This window comes from Catharus ustulatus, chromosome 22, assembly GCF_009819885.2.
Source record: "Catharus ustulatus isolate bCatUst1 chromosome 22, bCatUst1.pri.v2, whole genome shotgun sequence".
NCBI classification, from domain to species: Eukaryota; Metazoa; Chordata; class Aves; order Passeriformes; family Turdidae; genus Catharus; species Catharus ustulatus.
The window spans coordinates 10,728,062-10,752,521 of NC_046242.1; the positions used below are offsets into that span (position 1 = coordinate 10,728,062).

The window sequence follows — 24,460 nt, forward strand, 5'->3', positions numbered from 1 at the left end:
CACTGCTAGAGGCACTGCACCACCTGTACCATTCCACAGCTACTGTGGGTCCTGGGGTCCATGCAGGGCAGAGTCCAGGTGAAGACCTTCATTCAACCAGTCCTGAGGAACTCTGGCAGGAACTCAGTTGCTTTCAGTCTGTGCTGCTGATCCAAGGAGTTTTGATTCACGAGGGCAAACACAATTGCAATGTGCAGTGAGGAGGAGCTGAGGAGCAGCTCCTCTGCCTCCCTGTACACCTCCATGCTCAAACACATCCCTCATTGATCCAGCAGTATCCCTCTGCCCTGTCAGCATGGCAAGCATTTGTACATCAGATGCTTTTGCTCTGGGAGACGGGCTTTGGCCTGCAGCAGGAGGAGATGTTTGCCATGTGAACTCCTAGTGCAACAGCATTTTGGGCAGGAGTCAGAGCCACCTGGGTTGCCCCATGCTCCAGACCAGTAGCTGGAAGGTTCAAGCCATCATCCCAATGCCTCCTTCTGCACAGGAGGAGCAGCTCTCGTGGACCCCCAGGGGATGTGGGGCAGAGCACATCAGGAGGTGGGATGGGGAGTGCTGGGCACTGCAGATGTCTGCGGGGGTAGATGTGAAGGCGTTGTTTTGACCTTTAAAAGCGGCAGAGGATGAAGAGCACCATGGGGGAAGGAACCTTGTCCCTGAAAGACACCCCCAGAAGGGCTCTAGACACTCAAACCACCACAAAGTGGTCACATCTCCAGCTTCAAAAATCCCGGGAAAGCTCCGGTGAAGCATCAGGCTGTGTATCGAGCTGCGAGCAAAAGAGCGTCCCCAGGGCAGGGGGGTGGGCGGTGAGGGCTGTACTGGCCTGGCCGCCCCAATGGGGAGTTCCCTGCTGATAACGCCGGGCAGATAAAAGCGGGCGCGGAGGGGCCGGGGGGGATGAGGAGGTGGAGGATCGCAGGTGAGAGCCTGGCTCAGGTACAGCCGCTTTCTCTTGTGGAGAGTTTGTTTCTCTGCCAGGGGTGGGACTGGGGATCTGGGGCTGAGTTTGGGGCTGAGCTCTGCGGTTCTCGCTGCCTCCAGCCTCGCCTGGCGCCGGGTGCGGCTGGAGCTCGGGGAAGCGCCTGGAGCGCTGTCCCAGGGGCTCCTGTGCAGGGACCGGGCTCAGCCTGGGCACTTCAGTGCGCCCTGGGGCAGCTTCACAGCGGCTGCTCAGCCACAGCTCGGGCTCACTCTGGGAGCTGATTGCTTGGAGCATCCTTGGGAGATGAGGGGGTCAGCTTAGGGAAAAACATTCCAAACATCTATTAAATGGCTATTAAATACTTCCCATTACTTCTGCAGCTCATGTTAAAGGAACAGCTAGGTAATAAAAATAAATTCCCATCAAAACACAAATATTAACGCTGTATTTTATAATTATGGGGATAAAGTGATACCCCAGCTCTTGATTGGCTTCACTCTGGCTCTATTGAGGAATACAAACAGTTCAGTCATAGTGATTTTTGTAGCAACATTCTAAATATTGAAGTGTTATTTCCTCCAAACTTTTGGTGTAGCTTTTCTGAACATTCTCAATCCCAGGCTAATCAGGAACAAAGATAATAGAGTCCTTATATGTTTTCATGTGACATCTGGTGTGACATGACTACTTGCAAGGAGGAGTCTTGGAATTTAAAGGCAGAGAAACAGAGGTGTAAAGGACCACCGTGCTGTCCTGGCTCTTCCTTTTTCCCCACCAGCTCTCCCTTGCATGCTTGGTGTGCTGCCCTGGCAGCAGATTCTGGTCCCTTTGTGCTGCCCCCAAAGTCCCAAGTTGCACCACAAGTTCCCACCAGTGCCAGCAGTCCCTGGGACAGGATTCTGCTCCTTTTCCACATGGCACTGGCAGGACCTCCCAGGGAGTACACTCCCTCCTGGAAGCGTTTCATTGGGAAGGGATGCTCCATGAGCTACCTTGACATGCACCAACCTCCACCTTGGCACAAACCTTCCTGATGCATCCAGGTGTTCTTGGTCTTCTTCACTTACATTTCTTTGCAGGGATGAAGGCAGAAAGCTTCCTGGAGTCGCTGATGATCCTCAGCCTGTTCCAGGCATCTGTATCCTCTTCCTATGGTATTGTCCCTCCCTAAGACTTTGCATATCAGGGGATTTTCTGAGTGGGAAAGATAAAGCAATGCCTGGAAGAGCCTGTCATACAGCAGCACAGCCCTGAAAATGTGCAGAAGGAGCACAGTCTGTACCTCTTGTGGCACCACTTGGCTCTTTTAGGTTTTTACCAGTTCACATCCTACCTGATTAAAATCAGGTAAATCAGGTAAAAGGAGATCAGTTCCCAGCACTGGTCCATGCCAATGGAGCCAGGGTCTCCCTCCCTGTGCCAGCATCTGAGAGAGCTACCAGGGCCTGTGGAGTGTGAGGATGGGGCAGTCACTCTCCACCCCGCCCCCTTCCAGCCTTTAATCACTGCTCCAAAACATATAGAGACCTCTGTCTCTTAATTTACAATGTCAAATCCTTATGAAAAGCACATGCCTGGCTTTTCATTTATCTCAAATGGCAGTCCAGGCAATAATTTTTCTCATCAGGATTGTCCAAGAGCTGAGCTCTGGGCTGATCTGGAAAGATATTTAAAAGAAACTAGGGAGATTTGGGAGCTATTGATCCCTTTGAGCTATTTCCTGAAGTTTTCCTCTTTCCCAGAAACTGTAGTAAAGTGCTGTCACTCAGAGAAGCCCTTAGGGCTTGTCCGCTCGCTTTCTGTGATCCACGGCTAGCAAATGACGGAGATGAAATTCATTTTGGGAGCTCCCACCAGGGCAGGAAGGGGAGCAGTGAAAATGGCAGGAAGTTGCAGGAGGGACTAGGGAAAGCCGTGGGGAAATTGAGCTGCTTATAGAATAAGAGAATCCCAGAATGGTTTGGGTTGGAAGTTGAGCAGCACTTGCCTCCAGCACTGCTTTGTCCAATCCCCGGTGCTGGAGGCGCAGGGATGCTCCCTGCACCACCCTCACTTCTGCTGTCCCTTTCCCTGCTCAGATGTGGCGTTGGAGCTGTCGGACACATCCCTGCTGAGCAGCGTGGCCGAGGCCCGGCAGCTGGTGGATGCTGCCTACAAGCGCACACGGGATCGGTGAGAGCTGGGCTGGGTGTGGGGGCCCCTGTCCCTGTCCCCTGCTCCTGTCTCCTGTCCTCTCCTGCACCACAGCTTCCCCCACCTCTCCTCCTCCCCGCAGCAGGGACAGCGGGGTGGGGAACTCGGGGAGCACAGCGGGCTGTCATCCAGCTTTGGTCTGCTCACCCTGATTTGACACCAGTCTGTCGGGTCACCAAGAGCTGTGACCTCTTTTGAGCTGTTCCTCCCAGCTCGGTTTTCGGACAACCACAGAGTGGTTTGGGTTGGAAAGGAGCTTAAAGCCCATCTCATTCCAGCCCCTGCCATGGGCAGGGTCATCTTCCAATATCTCAGGTTACTCAAAGCTCCATCCAGCCTGGCCTTGGACACTTCCAGGGCTGGGGCAGCCCCAGCTGCTCTGGGCACCCTGTGCCAGACAGGTTCACAGCTGTCAGCTGCAGCTGATGCTGTTGCTGGGCTCTGTGGCACCCCTCACAGAGCCCTGAGTTCAGACCAGCACAGGCTCCTGCTTCTTTCCACTGGTTCCCTCCTATGGATGCAGCAAACAGCTGGACACTGCAGTGAGGACATTCTGTGGGACTCCCAGCCACGCTTTGGGAGTGTCCAGCTTCCTATCAGCCCATACCTGTCCTCTGCCACCAGCCACACTCTGAATCCCCTCCCTGGCTTGGGGGCTCTAGCTGAGAGGAAGCTCCAGCAGCTTTAGGACAGGGTGGCCTGGAGACATTTGAGGCCTCAGGACAGTGGCAGATATTGATAACCTGGATAACAGCTGAGTCAGGTTTGGTGCCTCATGGATGTCATTTGCCTTCTATCAGGTGGAGCTGTGCAGTTTCAGAGACTCCCTTCCTGCAAGTCTCTCTGCTGCTCTGTGGAGAGTGCTGGGAGAAGTCCTGGCCTCTCCCAGTGACTTTCTCCAGCAGTTCAGACTTGAGACGTGCCATGCCTGATGCTCAGATGTGCAACTGCAGCATCCCTGCCCCATTTCAGATTTTGGTTTCTTGTCCCTTGCAGCATAAAGAAGAACCTGCAGAACAATGCCTTGACCCCAGCAGAGCTCCTGAGATACTTCAAGCAGCCAGTGGAGGGGACACGATCGGCTGTCCGGGCAGCAGATTATCTGCAGACCACCCTGAGCCTGCTCAAAGAGAGGCTGCGATGGGCTGTGAGGGGGGACTTCAATGTCACAGGTAGGATTCCACTTTGCTGGGAGGAAGGAAGACACAGGGCTTGGTCACTGGGGCTTTGGAGGATGGAAGGAAAGGGGGTTGTGATAGCTGTGACAAATCTCTCCCATGTGACTACAGTGAAGCAAAGCTGAGTTATTTTTCTGTGCTCTTTTTCCATCTTAAATATTATTTGGGGGGTTTTCAGTTAGTGAAAATGTTTTATGCACTTCCCTGGTTCCTTCTGCTGTATTGAGGTTCATGTTCCAATGGGTCAAAGCTTGGAAGGCTTTGGTAAATATTCTGTTGCTTGAGTAGGGAATGAGCAGACCCAGAGATGACTCCCAGCAGCTTGGCCCCAAGGAAGACAGTTCTTCAACCAGACCTCAGACAGCACTGAAGTCATGTCACAGACACGACACGGTCCAAATAAAGAATGGGGAGATGTGAGAGGATATTTCAGTGTGTGCCTGGAGGAGCAACATCCTCTGTGAGACGGAGTCAGGCCAGGCCAGGCTGCTGAGAGCAGGAGGCAAACTAGGACGACTGAGATGAACAGCTCAGGTACTCACAGGGAGGACTTCTGCCATGTAAATATGAATTCGTGGAGATCATGGAATGGTTTGGGTGGGAAGGGATCTCAAAGCCAGTGCCACCCCTGCCATGGGCAGGGACACATTCCACTGTCCCAGGCTGCTCCAAGCCTCATCTAGCCTGGCCTCAAACACTTTCCCAACATTACTGTAAAGCACTGGCAAGATAAGACACATCATGGGGTGCTCTGGCTTTGTTCCAGGACAGGATGAGATGGAAAATTGATGACAGTACTGGCTGTGCACAGCTCCAGTTTCTCCATCCAGGACTGATGCTCCAGCACCACTACAGAGCCTTGCGAGAGACGCTTGGCTGCCACCTCTCATACACCTGCCCAGTGGCTTTTTAAACCATGCTGTGACCCAGACTGTTGGTGGCAGCAGTGACCAGGAAACCTCTGAGGGACAGGCTGTAGAGTGAGCAGCAAGAGCCGAGAAGGAGCCATCTTCCCTACGGAGACAGACTGGGAGAGCTGGGGGTCAGCCTGGAGAAGAGAAAGCTCTGGGGAGACAGAACCCCTTTCAGTGCCTAAAAGGGCTTATAAAAAAGAGGGAGAGACTTTCTACGTGGGTAGATAGTGACAGGAAAAGAGGGAATGGTTTTAAACTAATAGAAGAGAGATTTGAATTTTATTCTAGGAAGAAATTGCTGGCTGGGAGTGTGCTGAGGCCTTGGCCCAGGTTATCCAGAGAAGCTGTGGCTGCCCTATCCCTAGAAGTGTCCAAGGCCAGGTTGGAGCAACTTGGGAAGATGTCCCTAGCCTTGGCAGGGGGTTGGAGCAAAATGATCTTTAAAATCTCTCCAACCCAAATCATTCCATTATTATGTGATTCTGTAAGACTTTTCTTCTTAAACTCTGTCACTTAGCTCCCCTGCAAAGGGAAATGTACACAGCAAAACACAATGCCCTGGTGATCCCATCCACAGGATGGTTCTTTTCCAGCCAGCTCTGAGCAGGGGTGACACATACTGGGATCTGCTTCCAGGGGGAAAACTTGTAATAGCTGCTAGAATGGCTGTGACTGCATTTTATAGTGGAGATAAAAAGGGAGAGGAGGCGAAGTGCCAATACTAGAAAACCATTCTGCTGCTGCATGAGCGTAATATGTGATTATAAAGAAGATCTGACCACAGCTTTGCTGGGTTTGATGCTTTCCAAACCAGCAAAAGCATCTGCTGGTCAAAGAGCATCCTCAGCATGTCTTTGAGCAGGAAGATTTAAATGACAGCACATTGTGGTTGTGCAGATGTTGCTAGGTACATGCAAGGCTACAGGAAAACCTTTTCCTGAGCAAACCCAGCAGGGCCAGTGTGTTCCTGCATGTTTTTTCTCCCTTGTTCCCTGCCAGACTTGCTGACTCCAGCTCAGGTGGAGGTGATTTTCAAGGCCACTGGATGTGACCAGCAGGATAAGAAAATAAATTGTGTGTCTTCTGGCTACAGAACCATTACTGGCGAGTGCAACAACAGGTGAGGGGCTGTGTCAGCAGGAGGATGGGTGGATGCATGGGACAGGAGGAGAGGAAATGGCCTCAAATTGCACCAGGGGAGGCTCAGGTTGGACATCAAGACAAATTTCTTCCTGGAAAGGGTGGTCAGGCATTGGAACTGCCCAGGGGCCTGGTGAAGTCCCCATTCCTGGAGATGTCCAACAAAGGATTGATTCTGGTACTCAGTGATCTAGGCTGGTAGTTAACCTAAATGATTCTATGGATGGATGCACCCTCCATAAGTAGACCCACTTGCCCAAGGATGATCCACATAGACACCTTGTTTTAGGGTTTCACACTCAACAGTATTTCCTAGTAATGTGTGGAGTTGTTTGGAAGGTTCCTGGTGCTGTGCTTGAACCGGCTCTTTGCCAAAACAGGAGGAGCTCCATGCTGGGGACAGACTCTTTGTCTGACCCTGCCCCTTGGCAGGGTCTCCAAGGGTTTCCTGACCAAAATCCATGATCTGAGCATGATCCCCTTGCCCCACATTTTGTGTGGGAGGAAATGTGGGCATATGGGCTGGAAGAGAACCTCGGGCACCTCCCATGGCTGGAATGGGGAATGTGGGAGTCATGGGAAGCTGCTGAGCATTGGGTGTTTTATAGGGACAGTTCAGAAACTGTAAAAACAGAGCTGGGAAGCTCCTGGGAGCAGCTGAGGCAGAGGAAGGAGCTCAGTCAGCTCTTCCTGCCAGAATGCTTTAGCCTTTGGGGGTTGTGTAAGAACTAAGGAGAGACCTTCCTGCCTCCTTCCACTTTGGGGGTGGGGGATGTGGGCTCTGGGATAAGGACAGGTCCATTACACCCTATCCAGACCTGAAGCCCTGAGGAAGGTGGACTCAGCTATGCCCTATCTCCCCACTGCCCAGGGCAGCATGTCACCCCCTGTGGGTGAGAGAGGCCACCACAGAACACACTTTGGATATGCACTCCAAAGAAAGTATGTTAGTACTCTAATTAAGGTTTTAATGGTCTAATCAAACTACAACCATAGACCTGCAGAATAGTTTCTGTTGGAAGCGATTTTGTAAAGGTTTAAAGGTCATCTAGTCCAACCCCCTCCCATGGGCTGGGACATCTTCAGTAATGAGCTTTCGAAAATCACCCAGCACAGTAACCTCACAGTCCAGGTCCCCTGATTTCTGTTTGAGACCATTGTAATTGCACTCCAAGGCTCTTCCCCTTTTCCTGGGTGTTCAGCTTCCAACTTTGCTTTCCAGCCACAGTCTGAGGTTGAGGGCCTTTCTTCAGGCTGACATCAGGGGCACCTGGCTTCTTGCTTGGGAGAATCTGAGGCTTGGGGCAGATTATTAAACTCTTTTCCAACCTAAACAATTCTATGATTATTGTTGTTACTGTAATTAATCCTGAGGTTTACTGATAGCACCAAACCTGTAGAGCTGGAACAGTTCCCCAACCACAGCGTGCTCCCATTCCAAGGCCTATGGCTGTCCATATCACAAGGTCTTGGCTCCAACTGTTTGCCATTTTTCCATTGCCTCTGACAGGAGGAACCCATCCCTAGGAGCTTCCAACACAGCCCTGGCCAGGTGGCTCCCAGCAGAATATGAGGATGGTGTGTCCGTGCCCCGAGGGTGGACGGAAGGAAAGCGTTTCTCTGGATTCCCGCTTCCACTGGTAAAGTTTGTAACAGTCTCAGAATAAAGGTCAGGCCTAGGGATTGTCAGTTCTAGGACAGGCCACAGGCATCAAAGCTCATCCACCAGCTGGAATTGTAGTCAGGTTGGAGGAGCTTAAATTCACCAGCTGCAGGATGATGGTCTGAGAATATTCAGGGGGGTCTATTAGGAACGTTTTCTAAGTCCCATGCCTTCAGGAAAAGCAAAGGAAAAGTAATCTGATTGCTGCAGAATCACAGGAAGAATACAGAATTACACTATATATTCTTTTAAATGGAGTGCATATAAGCCAAATTATTTTACTTACCTTTTTGATTTGGTTTGCAGCAGTTGTTGAAAAGTAATTATGAGAGGATAAAGTGAGCCAGAGAATCCCCAGAACAAAAGATGTATGACCAAAAATAGTATGTGGGGGTCCCTGGGTGGATGAAGTGCAGGAGTTGTGGCTCTCGTGGCACCTGGCTGTGAGCAGGGACACTGTGAGGTGGCTTCTGGTCACTTGAGCTTGATGCAGCAACAGCTCTGATGAGGATCTGGGGTAGTGTTCATGGATTTGTTGTACTTCTTAACCCTCCTCCACAGCACAGCGTCCACTTTTTCTGTAGTAATACATGAAGGTGAGGGAAGTGTGATGGCTGGGGAAGGCATGAGAAAGGAGGAGGACTTCAAGATAACTTTCAGAAATTCCCTGGGGCTATTTTTTCTGCACTTCCATTCAAATAAAGGTATTTCAAAAATTTTTTCTCCCTTTCCCAGGCTTGCTTAGCTGTTTTTTTAAGTCCATCAAGGGGCAGTCTTGGCCTGGAGGCTTAGAACCCTGCCTGGAGCCAGAGCAGCTCAGTGCTCAGCAAAGGGCATTTGGTGACAGTGACACCTTCCTGCACAGACAGATTTGGGGTTTTTTGTCTGCAAAGCACAAGAAGTGCCCTGCGAATTTTTGCAGGTGACCCCACAACTGGGTGCACCCATTCATACACATAATTTCCCACCAATGTGTTCTGCCTCCATCCCTGCAGGTCCGACAAGTGTCCAATGAGATTGTCCGCTTCCCCCCGGAGCAGATGCAGATGGACCAGCAGAGATCCCTCATGTTTATGCAGTGGGGCCAGTTTGTTGACCATGACCTGGATTTTAGCCCAGAAACCCCAGCCAGAGTCCCCTTCGGTGGAGAGATAGACTGTGACACCAGCTGTGCCAAGGCACCTCCTTGCTTTCCCATCCAGGTACAGGCAGCCTCCTTCTTCCAGAGGAAGGCAGAGGGTATCCGCCCTCTAACCAGGAAATGTTGGCAACTCTCCCAGTCCTTGGCCATAGAGGAACATCCTCCCAAAACAGGCCAAGGAGGCCAGAGCACTCTGTGACCACTCTGTGTGATGGCAGTGCTTTGTTCCACTGCTGGGTTCAGGCACAGGTACAGCCTTTGCCCATCTCCCTCAGCAATGTGGTTTTTCTTTGGAGCTGTAATACAAAGGTAGCACAGGTGATCCCTGGAAAAAAGGAAATGTCGCAGACAGGCACTGGGGAGTGTCAACACCCCAGAAAATCCACAGGACTTAAGTACTCTTTGCACAGGACAAGGGAGTGCTGATATCTCCTGCGGCATTAGCAGGAATCACGTCACAGTCCTTGCTCCAGTGAATCACAGAATCACTGGGGTTGGAAAAGACCTCCAAGCCGATCCAGTCCAAGCTGTGCCTGATCCCCACCTTGTCCCCAGCCCAGAGCACTGAGTGCCATGTCCAGCCCTTCCTTGGACACCTCCAGGGATGGGGACTCCAAACCTCCCTGGGCAGTCCCTGCCAAGGCCTGACCACCCTTTCCACGAAGAAATTCCTCCCATATCCAATCTAAATCTCAGATTTAGATTGGATCTGGCCTAGCCTGAGGCCATTCCCTCTCCTCCTCTGCCTGTTCCCTGGAAGGAGAGCCCGACCTCCCCCCCCACTCCCACCGCCAGCTGTCCCCTCGTGTCAGGGTGCTGTGCAGAGCCAGAAGGTCCCCTCTGAGCCTCCTTTTCTCCAAATCATGTCCATATTCCTCCTGCAGCCCTGCTCTCCTGCCTTTGAAGTTCTGCTGCAGCTCTGGTTCCCACATGTCCTCCTAGATCCTCTCAAGGAAAATATAATGGAATGGCACATCACTGAGTATGTCCCAACATGCATTTGAGAATGCTGGAAGGGTCACAGGTTCTGTATGACAGCTGTCTGTGGTGTAGATATGGAGATAAGAAATCTGAGCCTTAAAGATGCAATCCAGTGTATTTATTTTCAGGGGAAAAACTTTGGGAATCCATAGGACTTTAGGGAAATCTAGGTGTCTCCAGGCTGTTTGGGACTTGGGGTCCTAAAGCAACATCTAAGCTGTTGATCTGACCCTTCATCTCAAGATTTATGCTGAAGACTTATGCCCTGTGAGAGGCCTCCAGCCTAGCTCCATCTCGTGAGCTACCGATGAATTTTTTTTTTCTCTGTCTGCAGATCCCACCCAACGACCCCAGAATCACCAATAGGAGGGATTGCCTCCCTTTCTTCCGCTCAGCTGCCGCCTGCACGCGGGGCAGGGCGGTGCGGGAGCAGATCAACGCACTGACCTCGTTCCTGGACGGCAGCGGCGTGTACGGCAGCGAGGTAGCTGTGGCTGAGCGGCTGCGGGACCGGAGCAGCCGGAGAGGCCTCCTGGCTGTGAACCGCAACTTCACGGACAGGGGCAGGGCGTACCTGCCCTTTGGGCCCATGAGGAAGGAGCCCTGCCTCAAGGCCAGTGGGGCAGCTAAAATCCCTTGTTTTCTTGCAGGTGAGTTGGGTGCTTGCTATCCCAAACCTGGAATCTGGAACAAACAATTCCACCAGCTCCAGTTCACTTCTTCAGTTGATTGTTTTTCTTATTTAAGTAGAAAATTGAATGGAGCAAATCATGAGAGACTGAGACAAGCTGTGCTAGGTAGGAGGAAAGTCTTTTCCATCTTCAAGTCTTCTTTGAGCAGATAAACCTGGAGTGAAGATGTTCCATCCATGCTCAGCAGCTCTGGTTTAGGGCCCAGAGTTACCTAGGAACAAGTGCTGGGATGGAGCCAAGCAGGCACAGCAATGGCAACCTGGCCTGGAGGCAATGGCTGGGCCGTACTTGTCCTTCCACAGCTGTCTCCAGCCCAGCAGGATGGGAGCAGTTGTGTAACTACTGTGCTGAGTCACAGTAGGAAACTTTTGGAAGTCCCTGCTGCACCATGAGAGGAGCTTGCATCCCAGATGGAATGAGGTCAATACCAGAACAAGGTGGCATTTTAAGGTGTGTTCCCACCACTGTGAAGGCTAAGGGAGCACTGAGAGCACTCCAGCCACACCAGTCCATCAGAACACCCTCCTGCTACATTTATCCTTTGTCATGCTTTTGGTATCCCCTTAACCCCTTCTTCAACCCAAAATAACTCGTTTGGTCCTGGTCATGGGCTGCCAGAGCCAGACAGGATCCCAAAACCAAGCCTTCCCTCCAGCCAAAACCCTGCACAACCACCACCCTCTCCCCCACTGCAGCCCTTTGCCATGTCCTGTCCCCAGCTCACAGAGACAGAACAGACCATAGGGATCCTTAGCACTATTCCCTTCTCCTGTGCTGCTACTGAGGACCAGGGTGTTTCCACAAGCTTGTGGGACCTCAGAGAGGGATGTTTCTAATACATGTCATGAATTAGTGTCTCACTCCCTGGCCTATTTCTTTTGGAGAGCAGGACTTCCCAGCTGGCTCCTGCTGGCTCTGGCCCCACCAGGCTGCTTGTGGAACTGCTGGAGGAAGCTTCAGGGCACGACATATCAGCTATGGAGCTGCTTTCTATTCCCTTGACCCTTTCATATCTGACCAAAGTTCCTCTGAACAACCCCATGGTCCTCGGAATCCATCAGCTCCCTCTTTTAAAGCTTATGGTGTTTCATGCTCCCTCCAGGCTCCCACAGCATCCCACATGTTGTTCCATGTGTTCACCTGCTCCCCCAGTTCCTTGCAGGTCTTTCCTTGGTGAGGACCACACAGGACCTATGGCCAAAGGCAAGTGCCCAGTGAGAAGCAGAGCAGGTAGGAGTATCAGATGCTTTCCAGGAGGGACTTCTGGCCCCCCTCAGACACTCAGCAAGGAGCAGTTCCTGTTCCACGGCTGGAACAGACCCATCAATTCTTTTATAGCTATCAGTTCAGAAGTGCCTTTGAAAATTCAGTGTCTTATTTGTGACTTTTCCGGTCCCTGAGAACTGGAGGAGTTTTACATGTGCAGTTGCCTCCCAGGGCTCATCATTTCCTCCCAGAGCTCTGTTGGAAGCCCTGGCTGGATGCATTCTGGAAACCTCACAGTACTGCTTTTGTTCCTCCTTTCACAGTCCCTCACAGGCAGCCTTTGAGAGTGGTTGAAAAGGAGTCTGTGCCAAGTGCAGGAGCAAATCCCTCTATTTACTGTGGGCCAAGGGGACTAAATACGACATATTTACTTTTCTCTGAGGGCTTGTCTATGCTTTCAGCACCTGCTTGCTCTTGTGTTTCCTGCCCCAGATGTTTGAAGAATGATTTGATATTTCATTGTGATGCTGTTGGTAATTTCCAAAAAGCAGTTTCCAAAGGTGACTCATTTTGCTTTTCCTTTTACTCCCCAGAGACCCTGTTCATGACTGTCACCTTGCTTTAGCCACAGTTTCAGCTGGTTTGAAGGAGACCTTCTGACTTTCAAAGCTTCCTTGGCCATCTTGACTTCCCTCTGCCCATTTGCATTTCTCTCTCAAGTTGTGAGACCAAATGTCTCTGATATGAGAGCCTAGATAACACCTACTTGTATTTAACTTTTTAAGTTAATGCTTCCAGCTCTTCACTGAAACTTTCCCCACCTCTATGTGATTCTCAGCACAGCCAGGACAGCAGCTGGCGTTTGTTGCCTCAGCAGAAATTCAGCTTGTGCCTGGTGCTGTCCAGTCCTTGGTTTCTCTCTCCTCCTCTGTGTTTCTTACCCATTTTCTTCACAACACAAATATTGAGACATCTAAAAATTCCTCTGTGTGTGCTTCCCAGTGTGACATTCCCACTCCAGTGTCGTGTGTGCCCCTCGCAGGTGACACCCGTGCGAGTGAGATGCTGGAGCTGGCCTGCATGCACACACTCTTCATGCGGGAGCACAATCGCCTGGCTGGAAAGCTGAGGAGCCTCAATCCCCACTGGAATGATGAGAGGCTCTACCAGGAGGCACGAAAGATCCTGGGAGCCATGATCCAGGTACCAGCTATCATCCCACCTGTCCTGGCTCTGCCTGCAGTCTCACAGGGTTCATGTGTTAGGCTGTGCTAGTGTGGGGTGGCCAAAGAGTGCAAGATTTTGGAGTGAAAGGACCAAATTCTTTCCACCAACCCCTTTTGACCAGAGCAAAATCACAGAAATACCTGAAATTACAAGCACAGAGGGGTCCCCCCTGAATCTTTGATGTCCCTCTAGTGTTAAATTTAAGAACTGCTCAATGAGGTTTTTAACAGTACATTTTTTGTTTGAGGAACAGACAAACAAGTCAGAGGAAAAGCTTTTCTAACAGTTGTTTTGTATCTGATAAAAATGGTACTGGAAATTTAGATTAAAATTCCTTGGTTTGTGAATCCCCTCCTCTCAGTGATTCCCTGCCCATGGCAGGGGGTTGGAATGAGATTATTTTATGGTCCCTTCCAACCCAAACTATTCTGGGATTCTGTGAAGAAGCCCCATGTGCTGGTGAGTGCAACCAGTCATGGTGTCTCCTTGGGATCGGGCTCTCCCAGACTTGACCCTGAATAGGACCCTGGGGTCGCACAAGCACCTCTAAGCTTGGGAGGGACCTCCCGAAGTCTCTTTTCCTGCTTCCAGTTTGGAGCAGGAATGGCCTCAAAGCCAGATGTGGTTTTACAGCTGGCAGGAAAGGCTGGATCATATGAGAGAAAGGGATATGGGGTTTCCAAAGGCACTACACCTCCTTTGAAGCCTGTCTTCTGAGCTGGTTTAACAAAAAATAAAAAGTAAGAATATAAAAACATTTATGTTTTTATGCTGTCAATTTAAACATTATTGTTGAAAAAACATAGCAAGGCAAACACTCAAAGGATTGTCCTAAAAAGCATCGTCTCCATCATAGTGTTTACATCAATGGTTTTATCTTCATTCAGTATTCAGAAAATTAATCCATTTTCTCCTACTGATGCAGAATTTGATTTTTTTTTTCTTTAAATTATATTGTGCTGCCTTCTCAATATCCAAGAGAGACGTGAGAGCAGGGCTGGAAATCTCTGCTGTGGGAGGACTCAGGAAGCTGCCCGTGGGTGGTACTACTCCTGTTATCTTTGCCATCTGAGGCACAAAGGGTGCAGTTCTGCCTGTCTGATGGGAAGGTGACAAGGAGCCAATATATGGGAGGATTTGGCAGGCTTTTATCTTCACAGAATCACAGAACCAATTATATTGGAAAAGACTTCTGAGATAATTGAGTTCAACCTATTATTATGTTGCTCTGACCTGCCAGATTGTTGTGGCAGAGAACATGAAAAACAACTTTGTTTCCACAGAAACTGATGGCCAAGGCATTAACAGTTCACCCTTTCCTTGTTTCCCCCAAGATCATAACCTACAGGGACTACCTGCCTCTCCTGTTGGGACACAGGTTCCGCAGGTTCATTCCTCCTTACCGGGGCTACGACGAGTCTGTGGATTCCCGGATATCCAATGTCTTCACCTTGGCTTTTCGCTTTGCTCATGCCTCAATCCCTCCAACTGTTGGCCGCTTAGATGAATGTTACAGACCCATAACTCCTGAAATTCAACTCCGAACCTCCTTCTTTGCAGTCTGGAGGATCATTCAAGAAGGTGAATCTCCTTCTGCAGCTCTCCGATGCGGGTTTATTTCATTCGTCCTTTCCTGCCCTCTCTGGATGAACTCCTGCTTCAGCCAAATTTAAAAGCATTTTGTGTTCAATGTATTAAATGACCTTTACTATCAGGCAGAGTTGTCCCAACAGAGCTGTCCCCTGTAGACAAGGGCAGCCTATCATGTTCCAAAATGGTCTGAATGCTTCATTGCTGTGGCCTCCAAGAACATTATTCAAAGTATTTTCTTCTTAATTCTTTGAGTGCAGGGAAATTGATTCTTATGTAGTAGCAGCTCATAATTAAACATACGCTGCGCTCACCTCTCTGGGACCTCTTAGCCACACACTGACCTCCCTGCACTGCTCACATGTCCCCGCTCCAGGAATTGATCCCAGTTTCCCTCTGCCACCTCTGCAGGTGGGATTGATCCCTATCTCCGCAACCTCATGGCCAGCCCAGCCAAACTGATGACGCAGCAGCAGATGGTGGTGGGTGAGCTCCGGGACCGGCTCTTTGAGCAGGTTGAAAGGATTGGGTTTGATTTACCTGCACTCAACATGCAGCGCGGCCGAGATCATGGCCTTCCAGGTAAGTCAGTTGTGGGAGCAGAACTTACAAAGAAAAACAAGTGGAAAGCAAGCATTTTTGTGATTAAACACTGAGAAGCTTCTCCAGCCTATGCTTGGCTGAAATTACTCAGGCATTAGATTCAGTGATTCTTATGCATCTCTCCCAGTGTAGGATATTCAGCGATTCTATAATGCTCCTTCCCAAACCTTTTCCTTGTTTCTGAACAACCACAACTAAGTGGGCGGAGGCTAAGCACTGTAGGCAAAGTCTGGCTGAAGCTGCATGAGAGATGTGGAGGCAGAAGAATGCGGGGCATTGCACAGACCAGAGTTTGGTGTTCAGTGACTGACTCATTTCTATTGTCCAAATGAAAAAAACTAGTAAAATAGTACAGCAACAAGTTTGCAGGAGTGAAATTAGGGCTGTAAGTCCCCTGTGACTTCTCTGCAACCATCTGTAGTGGTCCAGCCCAGCCACACATGACTGGAAGAGGAGATTCCAATATGTAAAGAAAATATACTAATTTTTCTATTAAATCTGTGTCCCATAGAAAAAATCAACCAAGCATATCAGAACCACTCTCAGGGCTGTGCAAGGTGCAAAACCAGTGTAATGGCATTGCAAGGTGGTCTTGAGCAATAGATTGTTGATGGCAGTTCAGAGCTGGCTGCTGGGTGGGTCTTTGCCCAATAGTGTCATTAGGCTGAGGTAAGAGCCTGGAGCTGCTGTGTCAGCAACATACTGAGAGATGCAACAGGACTCCTGTTTGAAACTGGGATGAAAACTGAGCTGGATCCATGGGTTGTAAGCCCAGACAGAGGCTTTGGAGTATATCCAGGTGTATCATCAGATCATGGGATTGCTCTGCCTTGGCCACAACAGAAGGTTGTGATTTTTCCATACTTTATTGAGGAACACCATCATGCAGAACCTGATCAGAACCACAAATCCTGGGTGTCCAGACCAGACATGGTGGGACTGGCATATATTTCTAGTGAATCTGGGTTTAGCTTTAGGTCTCAACCTAAAGCTAGTGCTGTACTCCTTTATATTAGACATCCACGAATGTGGTGATGGCATAGCAAGGTCAAAAGCCCTTCCTAATTAATTTTATGATTAAGCAAATTCTCAGTGTCCTGGAATTGTTTGATAGTGGTATCATCCAGGCACCATGTTCTGTGTCTTTTGCTCCCAATGCTCTCTGGTTTTAAGACATAAGACAGTAGGTTTGGATTGGATATCAGGAAAAAATTCTTCCCTGTCAGGGTGGGGAGGCCCTGGCATGGGTACCCAGAGAAGCTGTGGCTGCCCTGTTCCTGCAAGTGCTCAAGGCCAGGTTGAACGTGGCTTGGAGCACCCTGGGATAGTGGAAGGTGTCCCTGCCCATGGCAGGGGGTTGAATGAGATAAGCTTTATTATCCCTTCCAATCCAAATGGTTCCACAATTCCATGGGATCCTGCTCATAGCAGAGGTGCTTGCTACAGCATTGTCTCATCTCATCTTCTCCACCAAGATGCAGAATTATGCACCAGTTGTAGCCTGGTAGATTTTTGGCTGTTTGCAGTCCAGAAATACTAGTCCAGCTGGCAGAGTCTAATGGCTGAAGTAACTTGGGCTGTGTGGAGTGGGTAGGTTGTTCCCTTGGCTGGACAGGGAACAGCTGTGGAGAAGCACTTGGTCATTCTCCTGTTGCACAGAGAGAGAGGTCATCAACATCTTGTCCAAGTCCACTTTTCAGTGAAGGCAGTTGCATCCCTGCTGAGTGATCAGAACATTGCTGGAAGGTGGTGGAACAATTCCCACATGCAAAGACATGGCTCTCCCAAAAAAGCATTGAAAGGCCAGGCAGGGGGAATTGGTTGTGGAGGAGCGGGAAGGCAGTAGCATTAACAGAAATACAGAAAAATGTTTTAAACATTTTGGTATCCTACCAGTACCAATTTTGGGAAAGAGAGGGAAAAATCTTTCCAGGAGGGAGTAGCACATTACTGCTCTATCTGCTCTGACATCCAGCTACTTGCAGGTTACAACTCCTGGAGAAAATTCTGTGGGCTCTCACAGCCCACTGGAGTGAAGTCACTTGGTCGGGTGTTGAGGAATCAGAACCTGGCAAGGAAGTTCCTGAAGCTCTATGGGACACCAAAAAACATTGACATCTGGATTGGGGCCCTTGCAGAGCCCTTTGTGAAAGGAGGCCGAGTTGGGCCTCTCATGGCTTGTCTCATTGGCACCCAGTTCAGGAACATTCGTGATGGGGACAGGTAAGAGGGGAGCTGGGTATCTCAGTCCCAAAGTACAGGGGGGCTGGAGTTTATGCAGGTTTCTTCACGCAGATCTGAAAATCACTTCAGTTGTTTGTTGCTTTTTTTTCAGTACTCCTTCAAAAATTTAATTCTCTTTGTAGTGATGTTCTTACTCCCTGTCTGATGGTTGAGATCCTGGGCTGAGATACCTTCCCAGCAAAGTTATATCTCACTATTTTTTCTTTCCTCCCTCAGTTCTGAACTGGATCCCTCTGCTCTGACATGTGGCAGGGTTTGGTCTTTGCTTGTGATGGATGTGGTGGGTTGGGATTTTCTTATCAGCCAAAATAATTTCAGCAGTGCTGAGGTTTCAACACACCAGAATTCTTCCTCTTCCTTGAGGTTGCTCATGGGCTTCAGGTGCAGCAATGACTTATTTCTCAATTTTAAGCTGGATTTCTGAAGCAAAAATTCCTGTACCTGCCAGCAATATTGCCTGAAAATGGTATCAAAACCCATATTTCTTGGAAACAGTTCTGCTGCGAAAGACTTAGGATGAACTGAAACCCTAGGATGAGGAGCTGAGAGTCAAACAGTCTGTTGCATGTCTAGAAATCCTGTTCTTATGGCAGAAAATGAACCATTTTCTAAAAAAAAATTGAGTAATTACAGGCCTTGTTACAACATGGCAATTATTTGGCTGTAGCCACAGCCTGTACACAGTCTGCAGACTTTCCAATTTGAAAGAGGGTATGTGTGCCTCATCTGAGGACAATTAATTCAATTGCAGCTTTGTTACCTATCCCTGGCCAAAAGAAAAGCAAGATAATTATCCAACTGGTGAGTCAGGGCTCTGGATTTAAATAACAGAAATTCAAATCTGTTCTTGGCAGAGGAAATTAGTGTTAATGGGAATTAATATTGTGGGAGTAATCAATGTGAAGAAGGTAGAAGGCAAAAATCTGTTGTGTCTTCTTTCTCCTGCAGGTTTTGGTGGCAGAACCCTGGGGTTTTCACTCCTCGCCAGCGCTGTTCACTGGCCAAAATCTCCTTGTCACGAATTATATGTGACAATACCCACATCACTAAAGTGTCAAGGAATATCTTCCATGCTAACAAATACCCCCGTGGCTTTGTGAGCTGCCGTCAGATCCCAAAGCTGGACCTCAGACCCTGGAAGTCAAAGAGCATCAAGAAGCAAGGTATAACCTGCAAACAGCAGCAGGTCCTGCCTGCAGACTGCTGAGAAAGCCAGACCTTAGGGTTTAAAACTGAGCTGCCTAACATGGGGCTGGACCTGTGTGCCAGGTACAGCTTTAGGTGCTCCAGTTCACCAGGAGTGCTTAGAGTGGCTCTCTGTATTTACATTTTGTAAATGCAGATTTTCTGGCAGATCAAGCCAAGTGGCCTATTCTGGGAATTTTTTCTAATGAGGAAAGGCTGAGGGAGCTGGGGCTGTCCAGCCTGGAGAGGAGCCCCAGCTGAGAGGGACCCTCAGCCCTGGGTGTCCCTGTGTGCAGGGAGGGGCAGAGCAGGGCCCAGGCTCTGCTCCAGGGCCCAGCAGCGGCACCAGAGGAACGGGCAGGGACTGAGCCCAGCAATTGCCCCTGCACAGGAGGCAGAACTTCTGCCCTGGGCAGTGCCCAGCCCTGAACAGGCTGCCCAGGGAGGGGCTGGAGTGTCCCTCAGCAGGGATATTCCAGAGCCACATGGACACATCCTGTGCCCTGTGCTCTGGGATGGCCCTGTCTGAGCAGGGAGGTGGCACCAGTGACCTCCCCTCCTGCCTGAACCATTCTGGAATTCTGGATTTTTTTTCTGATTAATAAACTTTCTATTTAGCTCTTCACTGTTGATGCCAGGGTTTCCTGCAGAGGAAACAATGCCCAGACTAGGAAGGCTGCTCTGTCAGTCTGTCGAGATGCTGTTTGTCAGCATATCCTTGTAAGGCCAAAAACAACTCAGCATTTGAAAATTAATTCCCAGTCTATGGAAGGGTTTTTGGTTTTGATCTCTGCTTGTATAGTTGTTGCCTATTTTTACACTATTTCTCTCAACTGCCTTCAGGAATTGTAAAATTCTTGGGGTCTATTTCCTTCCAAAACACTCCCTGAAATCTCTGGGAAGTAAATGTAGGGAAGAGTGGCTCTCCCCAGAGAAGAGCAGGCTGTTCCAGTGCCTTTTCCAAGCAAAACATCCTTCCTTTCCTCTGACAGTCAGGTCCTGCCACACTCTCATAATACCAGTTTTTGATCCTTCCTTTACAGCCTAACCTGTGGAAACAAATCACCCAAGATATCAGGGAGCTATGGCAAGTTCTTTTCTGTTAACACAATGTTTTTTATCTCCTCTAGAAAAAGATTCTGATGACTTGAAGTGCTGAATGTTGAAGATTTCCCAGATGTCCAGCTGCTGAGGTGGATTATTAATTTTTACTGTGTTTATGCTTTTACTGCCTCCAGTGTTTGGGCACAGTTCTGTTATTTGCTCCGCTTGATTTGCATGAAGCCTTTACAGTGGGATGGAGCCCAGGAATAAAAGAACTTCATGAAGAGATATCCCAGCTCTATGAAATTACTCAGTATCACAAAGCTACATGAAATGAGTTGTCCAGAGGCTGATTCCAAATCACACCAGCTGCTGGCCTAGGCCATAGACCCACACAATACTTCACCAAAATTTACGGTCAAACGCGTGTTTTGGACATTCCTTTTAAAATTTTCAACCCCCACCGAATGATGGAGGGCATTGGAATGACAGTTGATTTTTGTTATCTGATTTTTTTTTGTTTGTTTGTTTGAAAGAAATAAATCCTTCGATTTCCAGAGAAAATGTACTAATGGCAGGATGCCTTTGAGAGAAGAAGAAATAGTTGTCCTGCACCCCAAACACACCATCCTAAAATGCCCTGTGTCAGGTTTTGCTCCAATGTGGAAGGAAGAAATCAGCCACGTGGATGAGAGTTTTCTCACTATTATTTCCCCTAGTCCAGAATGCCCAAACATCCTCTGATGTGACAGAAACCTGTGACAAGTTATTCCTGAAGCCTGGCATGAGCTAGAGTGACTCAGCACTGGCCTGTAGAGCTGGTGAGATGTGGCCTGGTAAAGATAAGGACAATCTGAACATACAAGAAACTAAAAACTATTCTGGTTTCAATTCAGCTTTTCCCCTTTTCCTGGAAGGGATCAAACCCACTTTCTTCTCCCTCTATAGCCTGCTATATTCCTGTCATTGCTTAATAAATTGCAATTTTGGGCTGAGGCCAAGATTTTCTTTGTATTTCATAAAAGGTGTAGCAACCACACTTGGGTGGAGGATGTTGGCAGGTTTTCTGTGGAATATTGGGAAAAGGCAGTTCCAGAAGCTGTGTGTTACTAATGAACAAAGGTATTTCTTGCTGAAGCCTCTGACCCCAGCTCATGTGTGGCAGAACTGTGAAAGTCAGCACTGATGGAAGGGAGGTATTGACTGGGATGTCCCAATCTCTCCAACTCTAGTTTGCCACTCCTGGTTGTCTGATGGTGACATAGCCCCATGTCTGCTCAGTCCCTCAAAGACAGAGCATCATTCATTACCTGTTGACTTCCGCGGTTCCCCTCTGGAGGAGGATGTCACTGGCTCAAAATCACCCACAACGCCTCTGTGTGCACTGAGCACAGACAGCTGATTATTTCCTTTTCAGCCAAGGTAAAATTTGGACAATTTGATTTACTTTATCAACTTAATCAAACATATGCAATATGGTACAGCAACATGGGGACTGTCCATAGGGTGCCTGGCATGTGCCTGCCTTAGCCAGTGGAGCTCCTGAGGTGGGAGATGACTCCTGCAGGAGCTAGAATGGGATGATTTGCCCTGAGCAGCCTCTGCTGCTGGTTTCAGAAGAGCAGCTCTCCCTCCCAGCTCTGTTGAGGCCTCTTATCCACTTTCTTCCCCACCAGCCTCCCCCAGCTGTTTTAGCTCAGACCTGGACAACCATCCCGAGTTCATCCTGTCAGGTCCTTCTCCCAGTGCCAACTACATTTTTCCTCAGTGGATGCCCACCAAGGTGGTCGACGGGCTGCAGAACATGGGGACAAGGACTGTCAAAGACAGTCTGAGAAAGCTGGATCTGCTCAGCCTGGAGAATGGTAGTGGAGCGATTCCAGTCTCTCTAAGGAGCAGATGTGAAGGTGGATGCTTCCCAGAGCTCACAGGGAAAGGACAAGAGGTAATAGATGCAGGTCACAACAAGGGAAGCAAGTATTAGACAAAGATAAACATTATTCCCTGTGATAGTGGTGTGATGCAGACACAGGGATGAGAGAAATCTTGGGATCTCCAATCTTGGGTATTCTCCCAAACTGTCGGACCTTGAGCAAGCTCTCTGGATTTTCACTTAACCCTGCTCTAAGTAGCTGGTTGGCCTGCAAACCTCCTGGTGTCCTTTCCCACTTCAGTTTTCCTCTCATTTACAGTGATAAACTGTTTTACTTCCTAGCCAGAGTTCATCTGGCTGGGGTCTCAGCTATCCCATGTACACAAGTCCTACAGCCCAGGCTGTTCCATGCTGTTTAATTCTTTTCTGTCAGGCCTGTCTTGATACCACAGAAATCTTCATGAGCCAGAACACCTTTTCTTGTAAAACCTCTTCTCTTGTCATCACAAACATTTCCAGCCTCTGTTCATAAATTGGTCTCCAAAGTGAATCTGTGCCTTGTAGAACTGAGGGTTATAACGATGCATCATGGAGCTGCAGCCAGAGCGTTGTAAACAGTTTCCTAAGTCTTGATGACCTTTCTCTAATATACTTACCCTGGAATCCCTCTGAAGGTATTAGTGTCAATCTTAATGCCTCTAAGTGAGGAGTAAATGATGAATTCCTTTTTGACCTGTTCATGCTTTGGAGGCTGGTGACTAATCCTGTCCTTGGCCAGACCAAACATTGCCCTTTAATAACCTATCATAGAAACATGGAATATCCTGAGTTGGAAAGTCCAACCCCTGGCCCTGCACAGACACCACAACAATCCCACTCTGTGCATCCCTGGCAGCATTGTCCAAATGCTCCTGGAGCTCTGGCAGCCTCAGGGCTGGGACCATTCCCTGGGGAGCCTGGGCAGTGTCCAGCACCCTCAGGGGAAGAACCTTTCCCTAAATCCAACCTAAACTCCCCAACAGAGCTCCAGCTGTTCCCTCAGGTCCTGTCCCTGGTTACCAGAGAGCAGAGATTGGTGTTTGCTCCTCTGCTCCAATCTGTTTTGGAGTAGATATGCCAGTAGGTATGCCAGCAGTTTTCAGTGGGAAACACTCCCATTTCAAAATCCAGTCTCCCTATCTCAGATTCACTTAAATTGAGCCAGGTTCTGGAAAGGTTGCAAAGACCCAGGGGCAGGAGGGAGTCAACTGAGCAAAGTGGAGACACACTTGGTCTGGAAACTGGGATCCTCATTAGAGCTGCAGTTTCTGAAAACACCGTGCAGGTTAGGCAAGAGCTGTCAGCTTCTGAAATGGGAGCAGGGTGGATCCAGGTGCTGGGGATCCTTCCAACAGAAGAAAATGATAGCTGCAGATTTTAGTATCTGTGGGTTTGAAGTCTGACTGTTGTGTTAGATCTGAGCTGCATGTCTGTCCATGGTGAACTTGGCTTTCTCCGTACTCATCAGAGACACTTATCAGCTATTGGAATCAGAGACCTCCTTACTCTGCACAACTCCCTGACAGGAGGGTGCAGCCGGGGGAATTTGGGCTCTGCTCTCAGGGAACAGGGACAGGAGGAGAGGGAATGGCCTCAAGTTGCACTTGGAGAGACTCAGGTTTGGACATCAGGAGGAATTTCCCCATGGAAAAGGTAGTCAGACACCGGAAGGGACTGCCCAGGGTACTGGTGGGCATCCCTGGAGGTGTCTGAGGAAGGACTGGACATGGAACTCAGTGCTCTGGGCTCGTGAAAAGGTGGGGGGATCAGTCACAGGTTGGACTCAATGGTCCTGGAGGTCTTTTCCAACCTCAGTGTTTCTGTGAAGTCTTTGAAAATTGCTGACAGTGACTTAAAATAAACCTTTTCAGTGTTGTGTGAACTGTTGTGAACTTGCAGACTCCCTCATCCCTAACATTCTGGGTGAGCTTCTATGGGCAGAGCTGTGTCAAAGGTTTCTTCTATTGCAGGAACCTGACAACAACATCCTGGTTTGGAAACCATGGCCACCCTTGCAGGACAGATATTCTCCTCCTTTCACTGGCATTACATTTTAGGAACCTCTCTCTGGTAGGTCAGGATGAACTAGTTGTGCATCAAATCAACCTTCCCCCAGTTGCAAAAGGCCATAATTTTGTACTCATGAACGTAAGAAAGGATGACAGGCATAGAAAGGGAACTGTTTTCTGGATCAAACCTTGGAGAGGTAGAAAGAAGCCATTTCTCTAAGCACTGGCTCCCACAGAGATCTGGTCTCTGCAAGCACCGGTTCAGAGGGTCTGAGTGTGCACACATGGGGCTCTTGTAGTGTCCATGTGCTGGTGCAGGGACAGTTCAGAGGCTGTGGAGAAGCTCTTTGCTTTGGCTTTCTCTCTTTGTTGCAGGGAAGCCTTGGGAGAGCTTAGAGTTGAGGCTGCAGTCACCTTTCTCTAGTTTTCCAATGAAAATCAGGAGAAGAAGGGTCTCTGGCTAAGCAGTTGGAGCAGACCCAGGTTACACCTGCATTTTCCTGATTTACTCCTTGCTTACACAAATGCCATCTGAACATGTGGCTGCCTCTGGCCAGGAAAACATCAGGAGTCGCTGCTCTTGCTTTATCTTTTTGTCTAGACTTGTGGC

General features: G+C 49.1%; 1 protein-coding gene across 1 annotated transcript; it reads left to right on the forward strand.

Annotated features, from left to right (window-relative positions):
* The first annotated feature begins 1,961 nt into the window (after positions 1 to 1,961).
* LOC117006202 (eosinophil peroxidase-like) lies at positions 1,962 to 20,771 on the forward strand. The gene is made up of 13 exons (XM_033078564.1): positions 1,962 to 2,082; positions 3,007 to 3,100; positions 4,118 to 4,293; positions 6,213 to 6,333; positions 7,864 to 7,993; positions 9,012 to 9,218; positions 10,473 to 10,788; positions 13,079 to 13,239; positions 14,598 to 14,844; positions 15,265 to 15,435; positions 17,442 to 17,679; positions 18,649 to 18,863; positions 20,016 to 20,771. The coding sequence occupies exons 1-13, from the start codon at positions 1,962 to 1,964 to the stop codon at positions 20,042 to 20,044; spliced, it is 2,226 nt and encodes a 741-aa protein (XP_032934455.1). The 3' UTR covers positions 20,045 to 20,771.
* Positions 20,772 to 24,460: the final 3,689 nt, after the last annotated feature.

Excerpts from the sequence above, each read along its gene's own strand:
- LOC117006202 (XM_033078564.1), top strand. The coding sequence starts at position 1,962 with ATGCATCCAGGTGTTCTTGGTCTTCTTCACTTACATTTCTTTGCAGGG. Across the intron at positions 6,334-7,863 it reads ACTGGCGAGTGCAACAACAG|GAGGAACCCATCCCTAGGAG; the intron begins GTGAGGGGCTGT and ends TGCCTCTGACAG. Across the intron at positions 18,864-20,015 it reads AAAGAGCATCAAGAAGCAAG|AAAAAGATTCTGATGACTTG; the intron begins GTATAACCTGCA and ends TATCTCCTCTAG.